This window comes from Corticium candelabrum, chromosome 1 (genome assembly GCF_963422355.1).
Source record: "Corticium candelabrum chromosome 1, ooCorCand1.1, whole genome shotgun sequence".
NCBI lineage: Eukaryota > Metazoa > Porifera > Homoscleromorpha > Homosclerophorida > Plakinidae > Corticium > Corticium candelabrum.
The window spans coordinates 896,296-908,248 of NC_085085.1; the positions used below are offsets into that span (position 1 = coordinate 896,296).

At 45.1% G+C, this 11,953-nt stretch overlaps 2 protein-coding genes across 2 annotated transcripts in view; both read left to right on the forward strand.

Annotated features, from left to right (window-relative positions):
- Window positions 1-6,877, forward strand: part of LOC134181142 (tudor domain-containing protein 1-like) — a 7,388-nt gene extending 511 nt beyond the window's left edge. Inside the window, exons 2-7 of the mRNA XM_062648355.1 lie at window positions 1-13; window positions 1,332-1,457; window positions 1,591-1,720; window positions 2,003-2,091; window positions 2,292-2,461; window positions 2,573-6,877. The exon at window positions 1-13 is cut by the window's left edge and continues 226 nt beyond it. Coding sequence (XP_062504339.1) covers window positions 1-13; window positions 1,332-1,457; window positions 1,591-1,720; window positions 2,003-2,091; window positions 2,292-2,461; window positions 2,573-6,714 — 4,670 coding nt within the window. The 3' untranslated portion in view covers window positions 6,715-6,877. The remainder of the gene's footprint in view (window positions 14-1,331; window positions 1,458-1,590; window positions 1,721-2,002; window positions 2,092-2,291; window positions 2,462-2,572) is intronic.
- A 463-nt stretch (window positions 6,878-7,340) lies between these two features.
- Window positions 7,341-11,690, forward strand: LOC134189660 (uncharacterized). Its single transcript, XM_062658011.1, has 2 exons — window positions 7,341-7,525; window positions 10,409-11,690. The coding sequence occupies exon 2, from the start codon at window positions 10,449-10,451 to the stop codon at window positions 11,445-11,447; it is 999 nt and encodes a 332-aa protein (XP_062513995.1). The 5' UTR covers window positions 7,341-7,525; window positions 10,409-10,448; the 3' UTR covers window positions 11,448-11,690.
- The last annotated feature ends 263 nt before the right edge of the window (window positions 11,691-11,953 follow it).

Genomic DNA, 11,953 nt, shown 5'->3' on the forward strand with positions numbered 1-11,953 from the left:
GTAGGGGTGAGAGGTAGGCTGGTTGTTGTTTGACGTTGTGGAGGGTTTGGGTTTTGGTGTGTGAGAATGTGTGGCCGGCGGGGGCGGATGCTGGCGTGTGTGTGTGTGTGTGTGTGTGTGTGTGTGTGTTGCTTTTTGTTCTAGCGCGCGTTAGCGGTTATGACGTGTGTTGATTATTAGTGCTGCAATAATGTTGTTGAGGTTGGTAGTTATGTGGCCATAAAACCGTGTACTGAGGGTGTGGAACGATTAAAGCGTAACTGCAAGGCAAAAATCAGAAATTCTTTATGTTGGAAATCGATAGTTCTAGTTGCTTACATGACAGGAATAATAGTTTTAGATTTTTAAGTTAAGTCTTTGCTGAGATATAGCAAGTCAAAGTTGCTTCCCATTCTTCAAGTTCCGGTAATGAGCGTGGTGTAGTACACGTTACAGAGAGGAGACGCGTGTGCGTCTGTGTAGTCAGCGATGGCAGCAACAGTTTTGTTCTGAAGAGCCCTCTGGAGGTTTTTACATGATGATAACGTTCCGTCATCACATGAATCGCAGGATGAAGATCTGCTGGGAGTAATTATAGTCACTAGATCACAAAGGTTCGAGCTCAGCAACAGTGTCTCTGAAGCTTTGAGATTGCCTGCTGCCTTGGAAGCGGACAAGGAAGAGGACAGGCAACCCGATAGCCTGTCACCATTGCAAGTAGAAGTTGGAGTAGCAAATGTAATCGATGCACATCTGGGTAAGTAAACAACCATCACAGGTGCAGCTGCTATCATTGTGAGATGATGGATACGTACTCGTGTGGAGTGCGTGTGCTGTCAAAACGTAGTTGAGGTTCTCTCAAATAATGACGTAATAATAATGCCGAATACTAGCAACAATAGTGGCACAGTGTGCTGGTGAGTTCATGCAAAACACCAGCTATTGCTGTGAGAAAGAGAACAAAATGAGTTGAAGTTCGTATGTTGAATTCACATGGGTTGACACAAGGTTTGACTTCACTGTACATTATACTGTAATGCATACGACTGCATTCACTACATATGACGGTCAAGCACCTATAGATGCAAGTCTATATATAGTCATCAAGCACCTGTAGATGCAAGTCTATATATAGTCATCAAGAGTCTGATCTCTCCTAAGGGTAGATGGTGCATGTACATACGTACACATGCGTGCGCATGCACACGCACACACACACAGCACAAATTCTTCTGATTATTTTTTGGGTATCCAAATAAGTAGAACTGGCCGTCAGATTAAATAATATAAATATTGTTTGTATTATCTGATAGTACATTAGTATGTTTAATTAATTAAGTTCGTTACATTAGTTTAGCTGCTGGAAGGGAAGAAGAGAGTGAATTGAAGACATGGGATCCAATGAAAGAGGCATTTGAATCGCCCGTATTCAATTCGTATGAGGACAAGTCGGCTCTCGACATGTCACAGGATCCGAGGTAATGTAGAAATGGATTAGCAGTTTGTTGTACCACGTGTGTGTGTGTGTCTGTCTGTGTGTGTGTGTGTGTGTGTGTGTGTGTGTGTGTGTGTGTGTGTGTGTGTGTGTGTGCATTGTCAAACTTGTTTCAGGACGCTGGATTGGGTTCAGAAAAGGAAGGGATTTTCTCAGGACAACGATGGAGTTGGCCAATTGGCAAACTATCCAACACGTGACGTCTATCAACTGTATCTCAAGGACTTGCCATTGGAAATGAGTCATGTGAGTCTTTCATATTTATTGCTCAGTCTCTATAGTTGATGTTTGTGTACTAAACCAGATATAGAGGGACAGAAAGTGTGATGGTGTGTAGGCATACAGACAGGCACACAAGTGGTCAGCCATAGACATACGGACACATGCAGTCACTGGCAGATATGCACTCATACACACAAATAAATGGTACGAGATTATTAGACAAGCTGAGTCGAATGTTGGTGTTAATATTATAGATTGCATCGCGTCTTGGATGTTTGTGTGTTTCATGTTGTTTTGTTTGTGTAGGAAGGAGTGAAGAAGCTGTTCTCCAAGTCTGGTAAAGTGACTGCTTGCAAGCTTCTTCCTATACAACCCAGTTACCGTGGACGTGCGGGGTAGGTAACTATGTAGTGTGAAAGGTTTAACGAGGAGGAATGAGGGTCACTGTCTTGGTAAAACTTGACTTTCCATGGGAAGGGCAATAGGTTGGCATGATAGCTTGCATTGTAATAAGGAAAGAGTGACGTGTAGTCGATTGTGTTAGTATATGTTGAGTTTCTGTTGATTTGTGTATCTTCTATGTCTGATTTCTTAGGTTTGTCAGTTTTTTGACTGCACATGAGGCTGATCGTGGCATTCGAGACTTTGATGGATTTCCCTTTCCAAACGGATGCAAACTCAGTGTCTCGTTGTCGAGAAATTCATCGGAGTCTCCGCAACAGTTTAGGAGGACAGTTGCTGCGCACTCGGGAAATGAAGAGAAAGGTTTGGTTCACATTAGCAACGATTCTTTTGATTTCTGGTTGCAGTCGTGTGTGTGTGTGTGTGTGTGCACGTGCGTGTGCATGTGTGTTTATCTGTGTGTTTCTATTTTAGCAAGCAGAGGTACTTTCCATGCTCCATTAGGGAATGCAGTTGCAGCAAGTAGGCAGATGTCATCAAAGGCGAACGTTTGCATTCCTGAATCTGATCCGGCTCTAGACAAAAGAAATAGGAAGCAAGTGACAACTCCAACGATTGTAGAAGAGCCAACACAAACCGAGTCTGACGACGAAGGTCTTGTAGTCGATTTTCCAGACACGGACGATCTGGCATATGCCCTAGGATTGACGAGTCAAACCGATAAGAGATCGAGTACAGTTGAATCTCATGGCAGAGAGATCCGTATTGGAGATACCGGTCAACTAAGAGTGACGTCTGTGATCAATGCTTGTAACTTGCAAGGCAGTTTACACGTCGAAGGCGTAACTGTTTCTCAGAATAACTTCTGTCTGGATGGTCTCACAGCAGCAAAGGAAACGGACAATAATCATGGAGGAGTGATGCTACTTGAGAGACTGACAGTCGGCAAGAACCTGACTGCAACGGTCACGGGAAAGTCAACTGGTGCATTCCTTGTCAAGATAGAAGACGTGCAGACAAGGAAGAGTGTCAACGAGATCGTTGCAGGCAGCCGATTCGTGTACAGACCAGACGTGCAGCCGATTGAACCGGAACCGGAGAGAAGAGTAGCTCAGTCTTTGTCTCTCAGCAGCCCTCCACCCCACTTGCTTCCAACTCCGAATACCAACAGGTATTATCACAGACAGATGGAAGTTGTCAAACTGCCTCAAGGACGACTATTTCATGGTGTCATATCGTTCATTGTTAATCCAACAATGTACATTGTTGTGGCTGAAGGAGACAACGACTCTCGAATGCGTGAGCTGTCCACTCAGCTCACACAGTATTGCTTGCGTGTTGCTCAACCGATGACGAGGATGCCTGACGTGGGTGAGATGGTGTGCGCCTGTTTTTCCGAAGACAAGTGTTGGTACCGAGCAACAGTACTACGTCACATTGATGGCAAATCGTCGCTTGTGTCTTTCTTTGATTATGGTAATAGATCGATAGTTCAGTTGAACGATATTCGAGAGATATTGCCAGAATTCCTTCAACTTCCGGCTCAGGCATTGCAGTGTCTTTTGACGGAGTACAAAGGCACAGGGATTGGTGGACAGTTTACTGATAATGCCGTCGGCTTCTTGAAGAGCTTGAGGAGTTTGATGGTTGAATATGTTCCCGGCTCTATAAAGTCGAACATTCACTTCATCAAGCTGTTCGACTTCACTAATCCTCAGAATCCAGTCGACGTTGGTCACAAGATGGTTCAATTTAGATTAGCGGTGCCTTATCGTCAAGCCTTAACACAAGAGGTACATGGAAATCCGATTGGTTTCGGGCGAGGGTTACCAGCAGTAAGTGTGATGAACCAACAGACACCGGGTGTGCAGACTGTGGTAAAGACTTCTGAGCTGTTAATGACACGTTCACCAAGACCAGGAATGTTGCTAAATTCGGTGAGCACACATTCTCTGACATACCCAACCATTCCTGGAGACAAGTTTGACATTATTATCACTCATATTGCAAGTCCGGGCTTATTCTGGGCTCAGCTGGCTGATCGTGCATTGATCGAATCACTCTGCAGTCTCATGGACAGGATGGCAGTGGTTTGTAATGCATCGTCACGGGTTGCTGGATTTTTTCCTCCGATTGGAAGTCTGTGTTGTGCGCGATACAGCGGTGATGGTAGTTGGTATCGAGCTTCGGTGAATTCTGTGAGCCATGAAAGTGTGAATGTCAAATTCGTTGATTTTGGAAATGATGAAATCACTAATGTCAGTGAAGTACGGCCAATAGAGGAAGAGTACCTGCAGCTGCCATTGCAGGCTCTCAAGTTTGGGTTACACGGCAGTGGAGGGTTACAGCCGGTTCAACGCACGACTGATCAATTTCGAGAGCTGTGTCTTAACAAGAAATTGCACGTTACTGTTAGAGAACAACTACAGGGATGTCTCTTAGTGGATTTGAATGATATGTCACATGAACCTCCACTGAATGTGATATCGGAGTTGCATAAACGTGGGAAGGCAGCTGGACATTCAATGGGTACAAGGACACCACCGGAACGTCAGTTGTCGGCTCCTGTGTCTAACCCCGTCTCTCCGACCTCAAGCACCATGCCTTCTATGTCTAACAGGGGATCGTCACCGTCTACATCGGTATCTCACGTATCGAGGAAGCGTCAGTCTGTGATGGCTGATGATCTAGAACAAGTTCATCCACCTAATACTGAAACGTTTGACATCATTGTGACCACGTTCGAGAGCCCAGAGTGTTTCTACGGGCAGGTTGCCAATCCTGTTGCGATGAAAAGGTTTGCAGATGCATTTTCTTCTGAGTTGAATGAACATTATTCCAAGCGTGGATCAAGAATTGACTCACCCGTCAAAGGCGAACTGTGTTGTGCATATTTCTCTGATGATGAATCCTTCTACAGAGCTGAAATATTGTCGTTCGTTTCTTCAGCAGAAGTCATGGTGAGATATATTGATTATGGAAATACTGCAGACGTGAAACTGTCAAATGTGTACGTGTTGGATGCACAATTTGTCTCTTTACCGAAACAAGCTATGGCTTTCAAGCTATCGGGTGTAGAGGCTCCATTGCGTGAATGGAGTCAAAGGACGATCAAAATATGCCAAGAGAAAACAATAAATCAGAAGAAAACTTGTCGACATTCGTATTCTGTTTCGGGAAAGTTTGAAGTGGAACTGTTTGACAGTCCCTCGTGTGATCCACCGAGCATGAATCAGTGGCTGGTAAATCAAAAGATGGCCACGTCCAATAATCCCAAAAATAGAAAACAAGCAGATCAGCGAAGCGTGTCTGTGGCATCTGTTCCACGTCCTGCAACAAGTGTGTCTTCAGAATTGTCAGCAGGTCAAGTCAGTCGGCCTACGGAGTGTCAGACTCTGCCATCTGAGCAGTTTGTTGCTGTGGTGACTGTGGTAAACAGTCTTGACTCTTTCTACATTCAAGTCGCTGATCCTCCCCTTGTGCGTGAGTTAGCTGATCTCTTGCAGTCAATGAATGATCACTACAGTGGCGTCAGGCAGCGACCCTTTATTCCTGTTGCTGGAAAGATGTATGCTGGGAAATTTTCGGAAGATGGACGATGGTATAGAGCTTACGTCTCATCAGTCGAGTATGAGAAGAGGACGGCAACTGTTGCCTACCCTGACTTTGGAAATGAAGAAACTGTTCCCTTTACTTCACTTGCTGTGTTAGCTGATGCATTCAACGAGTTTCCACTGCAAGCAGTTCATTGTTGCTTGACTGGAGTTGAGTCACTTGGAACAGAAGCAACTTCGTTAATGAAACGGGAAGTAATAGACAAGCAAGTTCTTGTCAAGCGCAGTCTTCAAGATGTGGAGAATGGCCGATATTCTGTTGATATAATTGACCTTAATTCCAAACGCTCGGTGAGCTCTCTGCTGGTTCATGAAGGGTTGGCCAAAAGTACAGACGAATCAGCTTGTAAGCCACAGCAGAAGGTGGAAAACTACTACTTGTCTGAAGTCGGCCATGCCCTCATCCCAGCTGACGGTTACTTCACACTGCTGATCACTAACGTCGAGAACCCTGGCTGTTTCTGGGGACAAGTGGCTGCTAAAGACACCGCAGAGCAGTTGCAGCAGCTAACTGTGGATCTGACCGAGTATTGCCACGATATATTGAAAGAAGACATAGCATTCAGTCCTACAAAAGACGAATTATGCTGTGCTCTTTTCTCATCAGATGACATGTGGTATCGAGCTGCTGTGGAGAATGTTGACGATGATGGCACACTGACTGTTCGTTTTGTAGACTTCGGCAATGCAGAACGAGTCGCTCCCAATGAAGTCGTGCCCATACCACGAACATTCCTCACTTTACCCCTCATTGCCATTCAATGTCAGTTAGCTGGTATTAAACCAAAGTCTTCCATCGTATGGCCAGCAGACGCGACTCATGGATTCAAGTTGCTCGTTGAAGATAGAAAACTGGTAGCCAAGCAAATCAACGTCTATGGCTCCGTCTTTTCTGTGGAGCTGTATGACACTAGTACTGATGTGGACGTGTTGATTAACAAGGAACTAGTAGCTGCTGATCTTGCAGATCTACTCACTTTGTCACCTGTGACAAAGCATTGATTTTTAATTACTGTTATGTGTTGAGTTCTGTTTGATGAGAGTTAATTCTGTTTGAGGCACGTGATGATGGTGATAGGATGTGATGGCAACACTCAGTGGCTATATTCACTAAGCAAAACGTGCAATAAAAGATGTTTGAATTATGTTTTTCAAGCAGAGCAAATGTCTTGTCTCGACTATTTGTCCATCCTAAGGTACAAGTCGTAGTTTTATGAAAGAAAATGGTAGTAAACTATTGCAGGGCTGTCACACTTTTTGGAAAAATGCCTAGGTTGTGGTTATCTGCCTCAAACCCGCCTACGTTGATAGTTGATAGTACAGCCTGTGCGTATCCGCGCGCGCAGGCACACACGCACAGGAACACACATTTAGCTAGGAGCGTCGCTTTTAGCCCGTCCAGTGTATCTTAAGTCAAGCGAATCAGATTCATATGTTTTGCAGTGTTTGGTTAGACTCAGCCCAGTCTTGCCTCCGCTTTTTGTTCCTGGATTGTGGCTCTGCGGAGGATTGACAACCCGGGAGGGACGAGGGTGGGGGAGAGACTTGGCTGAGTTTGGTATGTTAGTGTGAAAAACTGCAGATCAGTGTCTCATTGTGCGGTTGTAACGAAACTTCTGAAGTTGAAGGTAAATGCGAGCAAAAAAGAGTAGCGAAACCGACAACAGTTGACGTAAACGATCGACATACCACGTGATGTATAGCGTTGGCGTGCATGAGTAGTGTCTAGCTGAGTACTCATATCACCAGTTAATCATACTTTCGCCGCCGCTCGGCCGTGAAGAGCGACAGACTGTTGACAAAGACAACCAAGGTAAGGAGATAAACAAACACCTCTTGAATTACAGTTTTCCGGGTGTACCATAGCAATATGCTAGCCACAGCTGGACCTCTAGACGCAGTCTACGTGTCTCGAAGCTTGCTATACATGATAAATGCGACATCTGAAGCCGCAACACAACGAATAAGTTTTCCAAAAATTTAGGTTCATTCACACACTTTGGACTACAGTACGCGTATCAACGACACAGCTTTTCGTAATAGTCTAGGAATTATTTATTACAGAGCGACCTATGTGAGGCCTCATCCTAGGATCGGCGAAAACAAAGCTTATTTTAGTTGCGCGAGTGCTAGGCACCCAAACTACACATCAATGCACGAAATAACGACACGTTGAGCAAAGTTAGATATCCTTCAGTATACGTACGTACCCATTGCATCAGCGGGGCTAGCGCGGTTTCCATCTCTATCGGTGCTATGCTATTCCACGACTATAGCAATCACGTTTGGATTCCAAACAAGATGTGAGTTTTGATGAGAAAAGTGCATGATACGTACGTACTCTAGCTGTAAGCCTAGTTCACAATACACCTCGCGTCGTCTCGCGTCAAAGGAGGCCGCCTCCGACGCGACGCAACGCGCTGGAACAGGAAAAAATCCGCGTCGTCTCGCGTCAAAGGAGGCCGTTTCCAGCGCGACGCGACGCGTTGGATAGAGGTGTATTGTGAACCAGGCTTTAGTCATGCATCGGTTGTTGTGGTGACCATCCGAACTATACATGAGTCTCACTAAGCAGCGACTAAAAAATGACAGTTCCTGTGACGAATAACTTCGTCTGCTGAATAGAAGATTGAACACGAGAAGAACCAGATCACGCCAAGCTAAGTCTCATGCTATAAGTCCCTCCCTCGATCCGCATAGCGGTTCAAACAATACTTGTTCGACTGACCGAAGTAATCGGTGAAACGTATACATAAAAGTATCGGCTCTAAATGCAAGAATCGAGGACTATAGGTTGCGTTTTGCAATCCTTCTTTCAATGAGCAGACACACGGACCGGACCTCTACCATGCTATAATTGGGCACATGTGCAGACGCATACTAAGACTCGTAAAATCCTTTCTAGAGTAGTGCCATGCCACTACAACGATTACTGCATGCGTGCTAACCCTAGGCCTAACAGAGCGCTTCAGTACTGCAGTGTACACGACCTGTAGGTATGCACATGCAGCTCTAGATCACGGAGCAGCGAAATTTTGAGCAATGTTGTCCTTCCTAGACATTGGATCTGAATTCTCGAAAGTCTGTAGGCACTATAGACAGTAGATGTATCGCGGTCGCGTGCCTTTTTGGCAAAGAAATCTGTGGGGGCAGTGAGATCGAGGTATTTTAACCTATGGTTTCCCAGGTGTGACAATATATACATTGGCTAGGCCACATGCAGCTACGACCCTAAATGTGGCTAAACATGAAAAATGCGACCTCTATGGTACTTGTAAGCCGCAGCACAGTGCTTAGGTCTTCCAAAAATTTAGGTTCATGTGTACACTTTGGACTACGCGCTAGCAATTAATTCGCTTCTCCTAGCTATAGTACTCTGCGAAGGAGAGCGATCTATGAGGATCGGAGCAAACGAGGTATAGTTGCTCTAAAATCGATGTCAGACCTAATCGACATCGTATAGTTGCTCTAAAATCGTTTCCGTGTCCGACTACAGATCAGTATAGGAAGATTCGTGCAAGTGACCAAACGGCGAAGAAAATGCCTCACAAAGTTCCGTCGCCCCATCCTTTTGTATTGTAGCTAGGGATTGTGTGTACTTGACAACCGAGGAACACCTCCAGGAGTTGAGTGCCACCAACAGTCAACTATTCACACGTCCCGTACTACAGTATGATCAATCCTTTATTACACTGTGCTACTGTAACACTGTTGATAGTCAATGTTTGCGGATATCAATTTCTATGTCAGTAAATACCATACCACTGTCGTTACAACGGAACTGAGTGCATACTTTACATTTCAATTGTCTTGATCACGATCGCGAAACGACAACTACCTGCCAGGTCTTACCTAATCTAAAGTTTTGCATGACATTATGTTTCCTTCCATGACAGGATTTCAACAAATACGTACAGTCTAGCCAGGACCTAGCGTTTCAGTAGACGGCCAGAAAACTCCGTTGGACATGTTTCTCACCAACGCGAGGCGCCTACGGATACTGTAAAACTAGTATCCTTATACAAGAATAACAAGTACGCTGTACCGAATATTCTGTACACCTGTGTGTTCAGCCAAGGAAATCGAGTCCGCATCTAATACCTACTTTTAGACTGTGCCGATTTTAAAATGGAGGCGCTATAGGGCGAGGGGGAGCGAAGCGAATGGTGGGGCGGGAGGACCCAGTCGGCGGTACACTGTACTGTTCACCACCCTTGCCGGCGCGTTGCCAACAGGAGTTGAGACAAATTCCTAGGGGCGGTAGCGTCCGCTTCTATCCTATACGTACGGTCGGTGAAAGGAGCAGTCGGCAGCCAGTGTTACGTATACACATTTCTATTGCTCAAGTGAGCTATTTGCATTCACGAGACTGGCTGGGGAAAGGTAAATTTGCTCCTTCCTGCATGCTACTGACAGGCAGTACCGTATTCCTATATCTGTGTAACAGCAGATTGGGTACGCCAGGATATTTGTTACGGTCGTACCAAATTCCTAGAAGAATAAGTACGACTCAATCTAGGAGTGGTTCGCGCAGCGTACCCTAGATAGCGAGCGTAACTTTAAAGGGAATTTTTTATTAATTTGCTTTTACTGTGAAAATTCTACAGTTGTTTGTTGCCTCCAAGCAACTTTGACTGACAGATCATACATGGCCAGTTCATTCTATGGATAGACTAATCACTGATCATTGATTCAGGTCTGACTTGCAGTTGTTTGCTAAGTGCATACATTGAAAAATGTCAGACGACTCGAAAAAACAAACTGAGGACTTACTTGGTTTCTTTGGCTTAGTCAAAGACAAAAAGTTTCTGGAAGCAACATCCATGGTAGTGGACCTTGCGACTGGAGAAAAAGCAGCGTTATTCTTGGACTTGGGCAAAAATTTTCTTGAGGCAGCGAAGGCCGTGGCCGAATGGGGAGATGAGACAAGACGTGCTCTGGTTGAAGCCAAGGTGTCACACATATCCTGCTGGGATACAGTTCAGTCTGCCATAGCATCAGCAGTAGAATTTGCGTCAGCAGTTGAAGAATTTGCCGACTGGAGTCGATCTGCTGAAACCATTGAGAAAGTGAAGAGAGGAATAAGGAACAATGATTTCATACCATTCACGTCTCTAATGGGTATGGTGAAGGACAAATTAGAGGACACAAATACAGCGTTTGAATCCTATCAAATTGACGCTAACGCAGCAAAAGTCAAAGTGTTGGATGAGGTCAAAAAAGCTGGGATGGAGATCGTCAAAAGCAAACGTAGCAAGAGAAAGTGGATGGGTGGCGGAATTCTGTCTACAGTATGCGCAGTCGGAGGTGTTACCGGTATTGTTCTCTCTGCTGTGTGTCCGCCTCCTGGAGTACCCTTGACTGTCGCTGCGTTCACCGCTTCAGGAACAGTAACTGCATCAGGCGTAGCCGCTGCTGTTGGTACGGGCATTAGAGCAGCAACGTTTGCAAAGGAGATCAAGAAATTCGAAACATTAGCAGAGAAGCTGGATGAGATGTCAAGTTCGTGCTCTTCTCTTACGAAAGCCATAAGAGAATTGCTCGATGTCAAGAGCGCACAGCGGGCAGTGAAAGGTGCTCATAAAGCACGTGAATTTGCCCAAGGAGGTTATAACGATGATCTCATCCGTGCAGTGGAGCGCATCAAGCCGGTAACGGCCAAGTTATACAATGCAGCTCGCTGTGCAAAAGATGTGCTAAACGAGCTCTTGGATAAGCTGGCTAGAGCTCAATGACAGTTCACCCAAAGATACTTTGCACGGAAGTCACAATTTGCTTGTTTAGACAAGTCTACTGGTAGTGTTTTAGACGTACGTGTCATATAATTGTCGTTCTGTAGTGACTCTCATTTTATTTTCGTTTCTCATGTGCACCGACAACTTGTAAACTGCATGCCACGCTGACAGAAGTGTTTAGGTAGGTGTGTTTGATTCAAAGGTGCACACTTCTACACTTTAGACAATAAAACGTTATTGCTGTCGTCATTCTATGCCATCTGCAGCCGCCTGTGCCTACATGGAGCATCTGGGCAAACAGTACTATGTACGTACTCTTGAAATGAAAAAGGATTTTCAAACTGCTAACTTTTCAACAGACTATACATGAACCTAAAGCCGTAAGGTAGCACATTTACACAAACAATTGAACCAACTGCGTCACCAATAACAGCAAATATGGAGTCCCAGTCCGTAGAATTTCCGAAGCTTCTGTTAAGACTAACTACAATCAGGTGCAAAGTGTG